This window comes from Tamandua tetradactyla, chromosome 4 (assembly GCF_023851605.1).
Source record: "Tamandua tetradactyla isolate mTamTet1 chromosome 4, mTamTet1.pri, whole genome shotgun sequence".
Lineage (NCBI taxonomy): Eukaryota > Metazoa > Chordata > Mammalia > Pilosa > Myrmecophagidae > Tamandua > Tamandua tetradactyla.
This window is the reverse complement of record NC_135330.1, coordinates 6,536,902-6,552,972: the sequence shown is the minus strand read 5'-3', so window position 1 is coordinate 6,552,972 and position 16,071 is coordinate 6,536,902. Positions and strand designations below refer to the sequence as shown.

The 16,071-nt window shown below is 43.3% G+C and overlaps 1 protein-coding gene and 1 pseudogene across 4 annotated transcripts in view; both read right to left on the bottom strand.

The window, feature by feature from the left end:
• Positions 1–3,564, bottom strand: part of INTS3 (integrator complex subunit 3) — a 38,011-nt gene extending 34,447 nt beyond the window's left edge. The window contains exon 1 of one of the 4 annotated variants that reach the window (XM_077156219.1): positions 2,668–3,564. In XM_077156219.1, the coding sequence (XP_077012334.1) occupies positions 2,668–2,817 (150 nt within the window). In that variant the 5' untranslated portion in view covers positions 2,818–3,564. The remainder of the gene's footprint in view (positions 1–2,667) is intronic. The other 3 variants (XM_077156221.1, XM_077156220.1, XM_077156222.1) reach the window with 3 other exon arrangements.
• A 9,372-nt stretch (positions 3,565–12,936) lies between these two features.
• LOC143680132 (ferritin heavy chain pseudogene) lies at positions 12,937–13,591 on the bottom strand (annotated as a pseudogene).
• Between the last annotated feature and the right edge of the window lie 2,480 nt (positions 13,592–16,071).

Here is a 16,071-nt window from a genome sequence, read left to right as displayed (position 1 = left end):
AAGATATGATCCAATCTAAAAAAATCCCCAAGGACCCACATTAGTAAGGAGTTGTCAAGTACAGCAAAGTTCCAAGTACTCTACAACCAAGAGTCACCTGTATGTGAAATGAGGAATTAAGGGGAAATTAGATATGACTCAAAGTCAACCCCAGGTATTCATCACCAATAAGAGTATGCATTATTCCTTGAGGAAAACTTGGAAGGGTCATACCTTTCACCAAATACAACCCTGAGACCTGTCCAGAGCTTAAAAGGAAGTTCTGACCTTAGGCAATGGATGGATCCTGCCTTCACCCTGCTTTCAAAGTGGACCACCAGTCCCTTCTCAGAAGAAATAACCAGGAATCGTGAAGGCTCATGAGACCTGAAGCTACATATTCTGAACTCCTTCATTCTCCAGCACTATTTTTATCATATTCCCTCCCCAAATCGGAAAAGGGTGGGTAAGAAGAATTCTTTCTTCAAAGAGAAGAACAGGGCCAAGGAGGAGAAAGGACATAACACATGCTCCCTAGGGTAAAAAAGTTACAGTCCCTGCCTGGATGTTCCTCACCAGGCCTCCAAAGGGCCTTTTCCGTTCATATCCAGCTCCAATATCCTAACCTTTTTTTTTTCAAACCTTCCTTGTGAGTGCGTTAATTCAATCTTTAGAGGATGAGCTCTGGAAGGCAGACCTTGGGTCTCTCCCATCCTGTTTTCCTATCAAACTCTGCACTCAGTTGGCATATATGTTCAGAAAGCTACCTGTGTGCTCCTGGGCAACAGGCAGGCCCATGATGAGAAATAGCCAAGCCAGGACAAGCAGAGGGCAACAGAGTAACAACAGGTTTTGAACTTCTGTGTGCAGGGATCTCTAGTGAGACCCAGAGGAAGAGGCCAATAATTCTTGCCCTTAGAGACATTCTGGTCCAATGAGGATAACACATCCACACATATGAGGCAAAGTGGTGTGGCAAGGCTTGCTGGAAAATTCAAATGCAAAGGACAAAGGGCAAAGAAGAAGAGCGCTTGGGAAGTGCTGGGAAAAATCTACACCATGAAGGAAATCAGAAAAAGGAAAAAAAACTTCCCTGTCCCTCCTCCCTGGAAACAGCTGAAAGTTCACTCTCAGACAACCCAAAAAAACAAGATAATAAATGTTTCCTCTCATTTGTGATCTCCCTCCTGCCATATCGCTTCACTTACCAGCAAACACGTTACTAGCTCAGAAGAGAATGTAACCCTAACCCTGTGGTACAAATTAGAGCTGAGGCAGGATGATTCCTCTAGGAATCAAGGTGGAGAAAAAGTAGCTTTTCACCCAACCCTTGGGGTCTTTACCACCCTACCAAATTGATCAAAGGCAGTCAACTTTCTACAATTCTAGAGCTCCAGTACTAAAACACAGGGCTCATAAATACTTTGACAATGAGAGTGGCTGTTTCTTAAAAGTGGATAATTCAAATTGCCAGGCAATCCTAAAGTCATTTTTCATTTGTTTTGGGAATACACTAGTTTTAGAAGCATCGTTTATGTTTCTAATTAGATCTACCTTAGCTGATAAAAATATCAAAAAACCAAATTTGTCTAAATGCACACAGTATCATAGAGGGGAGCAAGGAGTAAGATGGGATGCCATCTGTGAGTAGACATTCTCTATCTCTTGATTCACAATCCTCCCCAAAGCTCATATTTTGCACGTTTGTATCTGATCTAACATTTTTCAAATCTAAAATACGAATTTCACCCATCTGCCTGCTCATTCTCTTAATATCTGAGAAACACAATGACAAAGTTAGAAGTAGGGCACTGGCCAGTGAAGAGCCAAAGCCTCTGCTAATTTGCACAGTCTATCCCCGGATAACCAAGAGATGAAGGTATTAGGCTTTACAAATAGTTCAGCAATCATGTCTTAATCAGGTTCCCAGATTCCTAAGCATGTCTCCTCATGTAGAAGTGGAAAGAGTTTGTGGCCAGCGATGTGGGAAAGAAGAATAAGCAGGAGAAGGGCCAGGAAGAGTCAATTATCCATTCATTGGGAACCTTCCCTCTCTTCCACTTTCTCAGTACCTGTGCGTTCCTGTGTATGTGCTATCTGCTTCTGAAGTTGAGTGCCCTATGCCTCTTCCACCCTCGCACCTGGGGCTGTGGTAAATGTTATTTAACTAAACACTACTTATTTTCCCCTAAGTTTCCACTCATTCTAAATGCCCAGTTGGTATGGCTGGCAATTGGCTTTGTCTGCATGCAATCAATGATACCATCTTACAGGAGGATCAAGGTCTGCTGCAAGCTCCCACCAGCTCTTCCACCCCCATCCCCAGTCTCCCACCCTGACTCACATACACTACTTCTCAACTCATTACATGACCTAAGTCTGAGGCAGGGCTGACGTTAAGAATAGCCAGGGCTTGTGCATAAAAAGGAATGTCAAAAATAAATTTGGTAAATCTGGATGCCAACACCCCCCACCCATTTTAATCCTGGTGGCTACTGTTACTATGACAACCTGTCCAGAAAGTTGGCCCACACTTCTTCCTTCAGGAGCAGGAAGTCTGGGGCAGTGTTTGTGTTGCCTTAGAAAAAATCTGAAGGTCTCCTCCCCCTCCCCATCGCACCCCATATCCGCTCCAGTATCCCTCCTTAACCCAATTTCTTAACTCCCTTCCCCACCCCCCACACCTACCTCCTCTAACTCATCCTTGGCATCCAAACTGGTTGAAAGTAGCAGCCTCCCCCCTCCTGGGGCTCCTGCTCCCGCTCCTCCTCCTCCACCTCCCGCTGCTCCCGAAGCAGCTGCTGCTGCTGCTGCCCCCTTTCCCTTCTGTAACTCCATGGCTGCAGCCCGGAGACGGGAAAAGGTCAGGGAGTGGATGGGTGGGAAGGAAGACCTAGAAATAGGGAGCTCTGGGTTGCCAGGGACAGGGGATAGAGGGACAGACGGGGCAGAAGGGACGGGCCCCTGCCCACTCCTCCCCACCCTCCTCTCCGAAAGGCCGCTCCTGCGGAGACGACGAAGGCGGATGGCCCTCTGGGTTCTGCCTCTGGACTGGCAGTGCTGAAGGAAAGCCGTTAGCTCTTGATCTTAAGTATGGTGGAGTAAGGGTCTGTGTCCCTGTGGCAGGGATAGGGAAGGCTTCCGCCCCTAAAGTGAAAGGGGAGCCCTTTCTGGCTTCTGACCCTGAGAGGGAAAGCCCTAAGTTTCTGCTTCAAGGGGTGGAGGAAAAGAGGCGTCCTGCCCCTGAAGTAGGGGGTAGGAAACCTTCCTGGCTGCTGCCCCAAGGGCTGAGGAGCGAGGCTCCTTTAGATCCGGCCCCTGAGGGTGGACGGGGGGCAGTAAGCGCTATAGGAGGACACGGAGGACCAGCTTCTCCCTACACCACACAGAGGCGGCCATGGTGGAAGGGCGGAGAGTGAGAAGGCTGAAGACGACGGCGGAGGAGGAATCGTCGAGGCTGGCGCCGGAAGTGAGCCGTCACTACTCCAGGCCTCCGCCACTCCAGGCCTCCGCCAATAGCAGCTTCCGCGGTGGCTCTGCACCTCAAAGGAGACGGCAGAGCGCGGCGCACGGGCCTTTTCGCTGTCTGCCAATCGGGTCGAGGAGAAGAGGCCCCGATCGGAAGGACAACCAGGTCGTCCAATCGCACCCCTCCTTTTCTCTTGGGGGGCGGGACAGGACCCCTGCTCCCGGAGGTGGGGCGAGGCGATCAGGAAGGAGAGGGGCTGCGCCTGCGTGCGCTGGTGCACATGCGCATTGTCTGCCTCCAGCCTTCTTCTTTCTGGGGCTTGGGTGCGTGGACGTGCCACGGGCCTTTGCCACAGGGACAGTGTTCCCTGGGTGGCTTTGGGAGACTTGAAGCCGGGCCACCTTCGAAGGAAGGGAGCGAAGCCCCCCAGCCTTAAGCAGCCCCAGACAAGAGTCGTCAGATGGTGTCGAGCCGGCTCGCGGGGCTGAGATTGCATCGCGCTCGCGAGTGCGCAAAGACGCTGCGAAGAAGCGCGTGGCCCTGTCTGTGCAGCCCGAATCGTTAGACTCGTGCCGGCGTTAGCACCATGCGTAACACATAGTAGGCCCCTAAGCTTTGCTAAATGACAGAACCTTCTTTGTCTCTGAGTATCTGGGACCGATTCATGTCACTGAAGTCACTTTCCTCTGGTCCATATTACAATGAAGAATCTTTTTTAATCTGTGATAAAACTCAGTGTATCCTGGATTGCATATAAATCCATTTCTACTATCTGTGCGTTTCAATAGTATTTTCCATTTTTCAGGAGCATTTTAGGAGTCTTACGCAACTCTAAAGATAAATTCAAAATAAATAAAGATAACTAATTCAGCTATTGTAGATTTAGTGCTTGAAACAAATAACCCTGGTTGTTGTAACTTGTATAAAATGGGGACAATGGCAACCTTGTAGATTCGAAAGGATTATGTGAACTAATGCGTGTAAAATCACTTTTTAAGCTGTAAAACTACCAACTAGTATTTTGCTAATATTGTAACTGATCTACAGAGGACCCTGTTTTTGTTTTTTACCCTTGTGATGGCTTATCATTTAAACTTTGTTTATTGAAATGCTATGGGTACGTCTTTAAGTTGACTCACTGATTCATTTCTTTATTATATGAATTGGCTTTAAAACTTTTGGTAAAATAAGAGGTGAACTGGCTGGTCTCTAAATCTCTTTCCAGCCCTAAAAGTCTGAATTTCTGTTGAGTAAGTTTTGGATTCCTTCTAGAAGGGAAACTGCGTTATCCCCTGAGAAATAAAACCTTTAATCATTACAATACCCCTACTATGTGTTAGTGAGAACATGATGATGATAGGTGAAAAAAGGAACACAAGGTGTAGAGCACTATGTATGTAATATGCCTCCATTTGTATGGGATTTTGTAAGTGAGAGCTGGGGAAATATTTAAATATATTTGTAAATATGCCATTTCTAAAAGCACATGCAAAACCCCCTAACATTCGTTTTTCTCTGAGAAGAACTGTGTGACTGGAAGATAGGGATAGGAGAGAAATATACCTTTTACTCTGTATGTTTTGACAGCTTTTGAATTAAGAATCGTGTGAATGTAATGCCTACTCTGAAAACAGCAACAACAACAACAACGATGAATTTATGTTGTTGTTTTTTTTAGGGGGCAATAATTGGGCCAGAAATCACACCCAGGTCTCCAGCAGTGAAGGCAAGAATTCTACCACTGAACCACCTGTGCACCCTCTGAATTTGTGTTTTTTAACAAATTATTTTAATAGCCAAACATACTTTCCTACTCTCCAATAACTTACACTTTGATTGGGAAATAACTATAGTTCTTCTTATATGCATATTAATGAAATGACAGATTACATTTACCTGCCATGTAATGTCCACTTTACTACATGGCAGGCACCATTCCAAATGCTTTACATATTTTAACTCACTTAGCCCTGTAGTTAAGTACTGGTATCTCCTCCACTTAACAAATGATGAAACTGAGGCACACAGAAGTTGAGTAATTTGTCCAGGTCATATGGCTTAGGACATGTCAGAACCAGGATTCAAACCCAAGGGGGTTAGCCGTAAGCATGTGCACTTTATCCCTGTATCACACTGCTTTCTTGTTAATGCGAAGTAGGAAATGGAGTGGTGATCTGGAAATTTTTAATTTTTTATAATTCCGGGTTTTTTTCTAATTTCCTAGAGTGGGCATATTTTATTTTTTAAATAACAAATAATACAGCAAGCTCAAGAATGAAAGAAAAGAGTTGCACTTTAATTATTTTTGTTCCAAAACTCCAAAATGCTGACAACACCTGCCTCTAACTTAAAGCACCTAGTCCTGTCAGCTAACACGTGAAATCTTAAATAATCTAATAATTATAAATGTAAGTGGGTATTTGGAAATGATTGATTCATTAATTCATTATGGGAAAGGCTTCTGGAAACACTGTACTGTCCAACTTTATCAGTCAGTCAGCATTTGCCCTCAGTGCTCAAGTGCAAAAGCTTGTTGTTTTTAATACTCACTCCTTTTTTTCTTAGATTCAGTCAGTCATTAAAGGACTTTTGATTTTTTTTTCTTAGAAACATATCTGGAATTTGTTCCTCTCTCTCTGGCCTGTGTATGTATGTATTTCCTTAGGGAATGGACTCTTTCTTTCCATTCTCTCCTCCCAGTCCATGCATTATCCTGCCACTTCTTTAATCTTCCTAAACTGTGCTCTCAGACACCTTTTAAATTCTCCAAAATACTCCATAATTTTATGTGATTTCACACCTACCTAATCTCCTGTGACTTTTTTACTTCTATCGTTAAAATTATGTAATACGAACTTGTTATAACAATCAAACACTACAGAGATGTGTCATTAAAGTAGAAAGGAGCTTTCTCTTCTCTCCTTCCCCATGGTGTCTCACCTCCTAAGTAATCACAGTCACTAATTTGTTGTATATCGCGTTCTACCTTTGCAAACATACAAACACATACCCACATATGTAGCATTTTTTGCTTGGATGGTTGTTTTAACAAAGAAAATGAGGTGTTTTTTTTTTTTTTACATAATCTGCCTCTTGCTCTTTTAAATTAATTTTTTTTTTCCAAATGAAATCATGGAGATCTGCTTCATTCTACTTGATAGCCTATAATAATCTTCCTCCTTGGGAGAACTTCAGCTCTGCCAGATCCTGTCCTCACCTACTTGATAAGCACAACAAAGGACCTCTAGTTGTCAAAATTGGCCTTGCCTAAAAAGCAATTGGGGTTATAAATAGCAAGGTTTTCTGGGAGTGGGCTACAGTTATCATTAATAAGAATCGTAATAAAAAGGCCCTAGAATCAAGAAAAACAATAAAAAGAATGCTGCAGGAAGTTCCTCTATCTAGAAAAGAACAACCCAACACCAAATGGTCCTTGGTGTGATTCAGATTGTGGCAATAGAGGAATCAGTATGATGAATTGAAGAAGAGGATTAAAGTAAAGACTAGAAAGGCATACTTAAATCTGTAAGCAACAGAAATCTGAAGCTGCCAGCTAATTGCCTGGATTGCCTGGTTGCGTTGAAAATGTTCAGGAGGAATAAAAGAATGAACTAAATATAAGAAGATATTTAATAGTGATAAATGTGTTTACACAATTAGGCCTTTCTGTAGACAGATTTTAAAATAACTTGGAATAAATATGAGGTCTTGCAATTAATTATTTTATTTTGGTTATTTTTTGCAATTAGTTTTTTTAAATCAAATATATATATATTGTGCTGGTTTGAAAGGATGTATATCCCCTAGAAAAGCCATGTTTTAATCAAAATCCCATTTCATAAAGGCAGAATAATCCCTATTCAATATTGTATGTTTGAAACTGTAATTAGATCATCCCCCTGGAGATGTGATTTAATCAAGAGTGGTTGTTAAACTGGATTAGGTGATGACATGTCTCCACCCATTTGGGTGGGTCTTAATTAGTTTCTGAAGTTCTATAAAAGAGGAAACATTTTGGAGGATGAGAGATTCAGAGAGCAGAGCAGAACAACACAGCCACGAGAAGCAGAGTCCACCAGCCAGCGACCTTTGGAGATGAAGAAGGGAAATGTCTCCTGGGGAGCTATGAAACAGGAAGCCAGGAGAAGCAGCTAGCAGATGACACCGTGTTCACCATGTGCCCTTCCAGAGAAGAGAGGAACCCAGAACTTCATTGGCCTTCTTGAACCATCTTGGTATCTTTCCCTGGATGCCTTAGATTGAATATTTCTGTAGATTTGTTTTAATTGGGCATTTTCTCGGCCTTGGAACTGTAAACTAGCATCTGGTTAAATTCCCCTTTTTAAAAGCCATTCTGTTTCTGGTATACTGCATTCGGCAGCTAGAAAACTAGAACATATATATATGTTACATATATACAAAGAGGTAAAATTAATGCTCATTGTCCAAGTATCACTAAAGATCAGAAGAAGGATCAAAGGAGATGGGGAAGTTGTATCACAGAAGATAGGATTAGAAATGAGTGTATGACTCACTGAATCATTATATTGACACTTCTTTTTGGTCCCCAGTGTCTTAGAGCAGCTAGATGGAAACATGGTGAAATGGTAACCCAAACCGTACTTTGAAATTTGCTCTAAAACTGCTTGTTAAAATGTACTTTTAAATTCATCTTATATCAAATACATATATATATTTCATAATAAAAATGTAAAAAAAAATTAATGAAGTAGGTGTGTGTGCTGGTTTGAGGTTATTATGTATCCCAGAAAAGTCATGTTATTTTAACCCTAATCCAATCTTGTGGGGGCAGACCAGCTGTTGGGTGGGAACTTTAGATTAGATTATTTCCATGGAGATGTGGGCCGTACTTAGTTTACTGGAATCCTTAAAAGAGACGGTACAGAGATGTCGAGAGCAGAGAGATGAAATCTAACACAGACGTTTGGAGATGATAAGCTAAGAGATGAAACTCAGAGTTTGCCCCCGAGAAGCTACATGAGGACCCACAGATGATTAGAGAGAAAGCCTCAGAATCTGAAGCTCAGGGTGATGGAAACAGAAGCAAGGACATGCAGCCTCTGGCCATGTGCATTCCCAGCTGGAAAAGAACAGCCTAATGGCAGTGGGGTTGAAATTTGAACAGAAGTATCCAAAATGCCGGCAGCCTTTCTTCAGAGGAAAGGTTCTTTTTCTGGTTGCCTTAGTTTGGACATTTTTATGGCCTTAGAACTATAAAGTTGTAACAATAAATCCCCTTTGTAAAAGCCAATCTATTTCTGGCATATTGCATTCTGGCAGCATTAGCAAACCGAAACGGGGTGGGACAGTGATGTCACCAAGATGGAAAAGTGAGATGCTCCAGAGCTCCAGCTCCCCACAGAAGTTTTAAACAACAAGTGAAAACTGCCAGAACCATTTTGTTGGAGCTTTGGAAAACAGTTAAAGGCTAACAAAAACTGGGCAAGTGCTGAGCCAAGAAAAAGGCAAATTAAAAATGGTAAGGAAAGGGTGTGAGTCTTCCTGGCAATGTGGGACATGACTCCCAGGGATGAGCCTGGCCCTGGAGCGTGGGATTGACAACGCCTTCCTGACCAAAAAGGGGAAAATAAATATAACAAAATAAGGTAACAGTGGCTAAGAGAGTTCAAATAGAAGCGAGAGGCTATTCTGGAGGCTACTCTTATGCAAGTTTCTGCTAGATATACTAATTGTCAGGTTTGCCAAGCCCCAACCAACTTCATTCCTGTTAACCCTAAAGAACACCCGGGGATCTATTTGAGATCTTACAAAAGTTTCATGCACTAAATTTACTTTTCAGAAACCTAAAACCTTTAGATAGCTCCTAGGCCAATAAGTCCTGAAACCCAGAGGTGCTAGTCTCTCCAAGAGCATCAACCAGTTCCATTCCCCTATCCCATATTGTTGACACCCCTTTTCAACATGAAAAAAGTTAGAATGGGCATAACCCAAATAACCCTAAAGATTGAGAGGAGGATTAAAGCAGAAAGAGGAATTATAACAGAGAAGATAGGATTTAACAAATGTTGTAAGAAAACAATCAAATCACAGTTACCTAGAGCAAAGGATTACTAGCTTTAAGATACACGATACAGCACTCAGAAATGGAAAAAAGACTATTTTCTAGGGGAAAAGAGACATTGAGACCTGCGTAAATGGGGACATTCCTGGGGCCATGCATGTATGCCCAGCATTACAGGCATGCTCAGAAAAGACTGGAAAGACCCCATACTCTCACCTCGGGCTGCTCTTTAGACTCATTCTTTTTTCTTTTCTTTTCTTTTCTTTTTTGGCTTTTAATAAGGGGAATTTAATAAGTTGCTCGTTTACAGTTCTAAGGCTGAGAAAATGTCCCAATTCAAACAAGTCTGTAGACATGTCTAATCCAAGGCATCTAGGGAAAGATACCTTGGTTCAAGAAGGCCACTGAAGTTCAGGGTTTCTCTCTCAAGCGGAAGGGCACATGGCGAACACAGCCAGAGTTTCTCTCTCATCTGGAAGGGCACATGGTGAACACGGTCAGGGTTCCTCTCTCATCTGGAAGGGCACATGGTGAACACGGCATCGTCTGCTAGCTTCTTCTCCTGGCTTCCTGTTTCATGAAGCTCCCCAGGAGGCATTTTCCTTCTTCATCTCCAAAGGTCGCTGGATTGTGGACTCTGCTTCTCATGGCTGTGTTGTTCTGCTCTGCTCTCTGAATCTCTCATTCTCCAAAATGTTTCCTCTTTTATAGGACTCCAGTAAATCAATCAAGACCCACCCAGATGGTTGAAGACATGTTTAGACTCATTCTTAGTCACCAAGTTCTGAAGGTGAGCACTCACAAAAGCCAATCTGTGAATTGGGAAAAATCTTCCTCCCTCCCTTCCTTCTCTTATTAGCTCTTGGCATACAAGGAAATCTAAGAGACAGCACTAACTAGATATAAACTTGAGGAACAGACACCTCAGTGATTAAATTTCAGAGAACATATTAATACATTAAAATGTCTGGCAGCAAAACAAAAGATTACAGGGCATGCTAAGGAACCAGAAATGATGGCCCTTGCAAAGGAACAAAATAAAATGTTAGAAACCAGTAACGAGGTGCATGGGTAATGGAGACCTTTGAATTTGATTTCTAATTATTCATAGATGTTCTTAGTCTACCTCAAAGCTCTATGTGTTTCCAAATTATTTCTATAGATTATTTTCAGAAGAAAGCTTTCTTTCTATGGTAAGGGTTTGCCCTTTGGATTATGTTTAGCTTAGAAATAATTGTTAATTTTACAACTGACTATGTACTTCATGATGAAACATCTTATCCTAGATATACACAAGCAAGTAAAAACCCAATTCAGGCCAGTGGTGTTAATTATTTTCTAAAATTTTGTTTGTTTTTATTTGTAAGTGGCTGTGTCAGTTTGTAACTGTTGTATACCCCAGAAAAGCCATGTTTCTTTTAATCCTGATTCAATATTGTGGGGTGGAAATTTTGGATATTTCCATGGAGATGTGACGCTCCCAGGTGTGAGTGGGACCTTTTGATTGTATTCTTTCCATGGAGATGTGACACACCAATTGTGAATGTGGTCTTTTGATTAGATGGAGATGTGACTCTGCCCATTTAAGGTGGGTCTTGATTCGTTTACTGGAGTCCTTTAAAAGAGGAAACATTTTGGAGAAAGCTCAGAAGCGACACAGACAGAGACATCCGGAGATGCTTGGAGTGCCAAAGGAGATGCTCGCGGCGTTGGCAGAGAGAGCAAGACACCTAGATGTGCACTTAGGAGAGGCGCAGCCCAGCAGACGTTGCCATGTACCTTCCCACGAGATGCTAAGCAGCCAGAAGCCAGAAGGTGCCGCAGGGACTGGGAGAGCTGTCTGAAAACAGAAGCCAGAAGAAGATGGAAGTGCCAGCCACGTGGTCTCCCATGTGACAGACATCTGTCTTTCTTTGGAGTCAAGGTATCTCTCTCTGGATGCTTTAGATTGGACATTTTTGTGGCCTTAGAACTGTAAACTTGTAATGTAATATATCCCTTTATAAAAGCCATTCCATTTCTGGTGTATTGCATTCCAGCAGCATTTAGCAAACCAGTACAAAAGGCCAGGTTCATACAGGCAGACTTCATAGTCTGTCTTTAGAGAATACCTAGAGAGTGTTCTGTTTGCTTTCAGAAAGGATAGCCAGGTCTGACTCTGGAACTCCTGGATGCTCTTCTGTGGTCCTTGGCCTGATGAGATCTATCTTTTATCACTAAAAGAGTATTATTCTTATGTCATAGTGAGTATAATTGTTAAAATGTTTTGGCATATTAAATGTCTGAAAGACTTTTTATTTTCAGAATCTATTTTTTTTCTCTTATGAGAATATTATAAATAATGCATTCATGTTAATACTCTTTCTTAAAACAAAGCAGTATATGTAACTGTAAATTAAACCAGTCTACAAACCGATGTAGGGATGTGTAAATTCTTTTGTAGGTACTGTAAGCTTTGTAGGAGTTTTTTAATCAACAGATTATTTTGTGAATATACTTATATAGTTTTGTTAAAAATTTTTTTAAGATGTCTTGTTTAATTCAATGGGTGTCTATGTTAGAGTGTTAGCCTTGAAGATGCCTAACTTAATATTTGTATAAAACTCTGCTATTTACAAAAGGGGGGGGAGGAAATAATGAGGAAAATCAGGTTTTGGGCACACCAAATAATTTTTTGAAATTATTTTATATGCTTAAAGACCTAAAGGAAAATGCAGATAATTTGTATGCTATTGAAGTTAAACTGGAATCAAATTAAATGATATTATTATACACTTAGGATGTTAAATTTAAGCCCCATGGTAACCACAGAGAAAATTTCAGAATAATAATCACAGAAGTAAATGAGCAGAGAATTTAAAGGGTTTACTACAAAAGATCAACTAAGAACAAAAATAAGCAATAATGGAAGAATTGAAAGGAAAAAGTATAAGACTTAAAAAATCAAACGGAAAAATGAGGAGCATCACTACGGACATTACAGAAATAAAAGGATTATAAGAGGATACTGAAAATAATTGTACAGCAACTATGTGGCTGTCAACCTACACACTAAGTTCTGCCAAAGTCTCATGGGCACTTAAGACCAATAAATGAAGCAGCGAAATAGCGAACAGTAATAGCGAATAGCGAAATGTTACTAGCGAAATAGTAACAGTTTATTAGGGAACTTACAATTCAGGAGCTGGTGCTGGGCAGCTGCGGGATGTTTGGACTCCATGCCACCCCGGGGGCTACAGGGGGTTAAATGGGAAACCCGCTCTGCCATCCTTTTTTGTTTTGTTTTGTTTTGGTACCAGATTACTCTATTTGAAGGAATGGTACGACTGAAAGAATTTCGTGGGTGTTGATACAACTTATAGAAAGGTAAAGGTAAACCCAACACGTGCCCTGCCGTGGTGACCATGGAAATGACCCTGTGGCTCTGGGGAAGAAGACATAAGGCTTAGCTCTCATCAGCACTGCTTCCCATGGTGCGCTTGTCAAAGCGAGTCTCTGCAGAGCCAGAGTCCAGGGCCCCCATCTTGCGCGAGTTGGTTCCGTAGACACCTAATTCTTTGCTGGACTTGACTTGCTCATTCAGGTGATGTGTGTCAATGAAGTTGCACAAGTGGGGGTTGTTTTTGTGTGTGGCCAGTTTGTGCAGTTCCAGTAGTGATGGATTCACCCTTTTCTCCAAGTGGCACGCACACTCCGTTGCACTCAGCCCGCTCTCCCAGTCGTCTTGTTCAGGTTTCTTGTAAGGCTGAAGGAAGGTTCGGCTGCCTTCTTGGTTCTGCAGCTTCCCAAGGTTCTCAGCACGTCCCCTCTCCTCATGAGACTGGTAAAGAGAATGTGCAGCAATGCTCTTCAAAGCCACATCATTACCGTCAAAGTAATAAGATGTGGACAGGTAAGAGGCGTGGAGCTACGGGGTGACGCGCTATGGATATCCAGACATCCTGGGAAGTTTTTTGAGTCCTTTTATTGTTGAAACTTGATTCACTCTGTGGCTAGGACCTCCGAGACCCGGCTGTGTCCTGGGAGGAGGACAGGGTCCTGGTGGGGGACGGCCGAGGTGGGAGGTGGGTGGCGCGGGGCAGCTCAGAGTGGCCCGTCATCGCGCTGGGCTCTGCCCACGTCCTGGGGAAGGGGGAAGCCGCGGCGCGCGTCTAGAAGACGTCTGGCCGGCCTCACAGTCTCCACACCCTCTTCTGCGAAGCTCCCTGAGCCGTATTGGCGGGCCCATCTGGAGACAGAATCTGCAACAACAGTAGAAAATACATATGCTAATACCTCTGCCTGCCAATGTCAAGAGGAAAATTAGCAAAGCTGAGCCCCAAGCTCTGCTCTGCCAGGCAAAAAGGCCACACTGTCCAAGCAGCATCTGCGGGGGCGACACTGCCCACACACCCAGCATTGCCCGTTTCAGGAATTCCTTTTCTTCTGCTGTAGAGATTAGAAATATTAATGTAAAGACAAAATACAAGATATTTAGCAGGAACAAACATGGGGAGACCATGCCTGTCTGGTAATACACAAGTTACAGGCCCATCTCCTGGTAAGATAGTTCTCAGCATTGGTTTCTTGCCCCCACTCCCGCCTCCCCAGAGGCAAACCAAACTCTAGTCCCCGAGGGTTGCCGGCATCGGGTAGGACATCATCCTGTGGATGATGCCAAAATAGGAGTGCCATTTCTGCCCCAGCTTCTGTAGAGCAGGCTGTCTGTAAACTAGAGCAAAGGGGACCTTCTACATGCAAAATAGGAGTCAGAGTTATTGCTAATTCTTACGCTGTCACCAAGGACTAAGAATAGCTTTCCACTTGGATGGCGTTTTCCAGCGTTAAGTGCCACCAAATTTGGTGGGTGCCTTTGGATATGACTTGTGGCAATCCCAACACGAGTCCCTTATTGCTGTTGGAGTGAACATCGCGGTCCTGTGACCTTCACATGCAGAGGCTGGTCCGGTCGTCAGGGCATTATTTATTACCCTAACTGCGTCCTTGTAAGCGAGGTGGCCACCTGTGCAATGAGTGATTAAGAGAAAACTGCTGCTACTATTGTTTCAAAATACAGTTTTTCCTTTCTATCAGGCCAGGGGCCTGGGGTTGTACAGCAGATGAAAACACTGCAGGCAATTTCTCTTTCTTGCACCCGGTCCTCAACTTGGTGACCTGTAAAGTGGGTGCCTTGGTCACTGGTAACCTGTAACATGGGTGCCTTGTCACTGGTGACCTGTAAAGTGGGTGCCTTGGTAGCTGTCAACGCGCTATGGATACCCAGACCTACAGGGAAGTTTCTTGAGTCCTTTTATTGTTGAAACTTGATTCACTCGCTGACATCCAAAAGCCTGCAGAACACCTGAAGCAGCATCTACACAGGTTAGTGGATACGTTTGTCCATCTGACGGAGGAAGGAATCCTATATTATCTATTTGTCGGCATGACATGGCCTGCATTCCCCATAGTATCTGCCCCACATTATAGGGAAGAGAGCACCACTGTGGAGTACATGCTGGGCAGGACTCACAGGTCATAAGCACATGGCTGTAGTTTGTATACTATGTTGCATAAGTACCATTCAGTCTTAGGACCCTTGTATTCTGAGTTCTGGGGTAGCCAGTCTAATTGGTTATGGTTTTCGTCAACCCATCCAGTTTTAGCTACCAAGTTGGCTTCCACATTTCCCAGAGGCCTGCATGAAGTGTGAGCTGGAACATGCCAGATTGTCATTTTGGCCTTGGGGTTTTGTGCCCTAACCCATATATCTTCCCACAGGGCTTTGCCCCATATGTCCTTACCAGCCATGGTCCATTTCTCCTGTTGCTTCTGTCCTAAGCAGAGAATCAGACCATGACACACAGCCCAACCCAGGTAAGGAACTTTACAGACTGTCCAGGAGCTGGAGCTGGGCTTGGTGGATGTTCCATCCTCAGCTCCTTAAAAGACACTGTAATGTCAGGGCTGTCATTTCTAGAGATGTAATACTACCCTGAGTAAGAAAACATTATCAGTATATGAAATAAGAGCAGCATCTGGCAGCTTTTTCCATCTCACTAGATCAGCCGCCACCTTTCTGGGACAGATGGTGGGGCTTTGCAGGTGCCCTTGCGGCAAAACCTAGTGTGCTGGTTTGAAGGGCTGCGTGTCCCCTAGAAAAGCCATGTTTTAACCTAAATCCCATTTCGTAAAGGCAGAATAATCCCTACTCAAGACTGTATGTTTGAATCTGTAATTAGATCATCTCCCTGGAGATGTGATTTAATCAAGAGTGGTTGTTAAACTGGATTAACTGGAGGCATGTCTCCACCCATTTGGGTGGGTCTTGATTAGTTTCTGAAGTCCTATAAAAGAGGAAACATTTTGGAGAATGCAGGAGATTCGGAGAGAGCAGAGAATGCTGCAGCACCATGAAGCAGAGTCTACCAGCCAGCGACCTTTGGAGATGAAGAAAGAAAATGCCTCCCAGGGAGCTTCATGAAACTGGAAGCCAGAGGAAGAAGCTAGCAGATGATGCTGTGTCCACCATGTGTCCTTCCAGATGAGAGAGAAACCCTGAACTTCATCGGCCTTCTTGAACCAAGGTATCTTCCCTGGATGC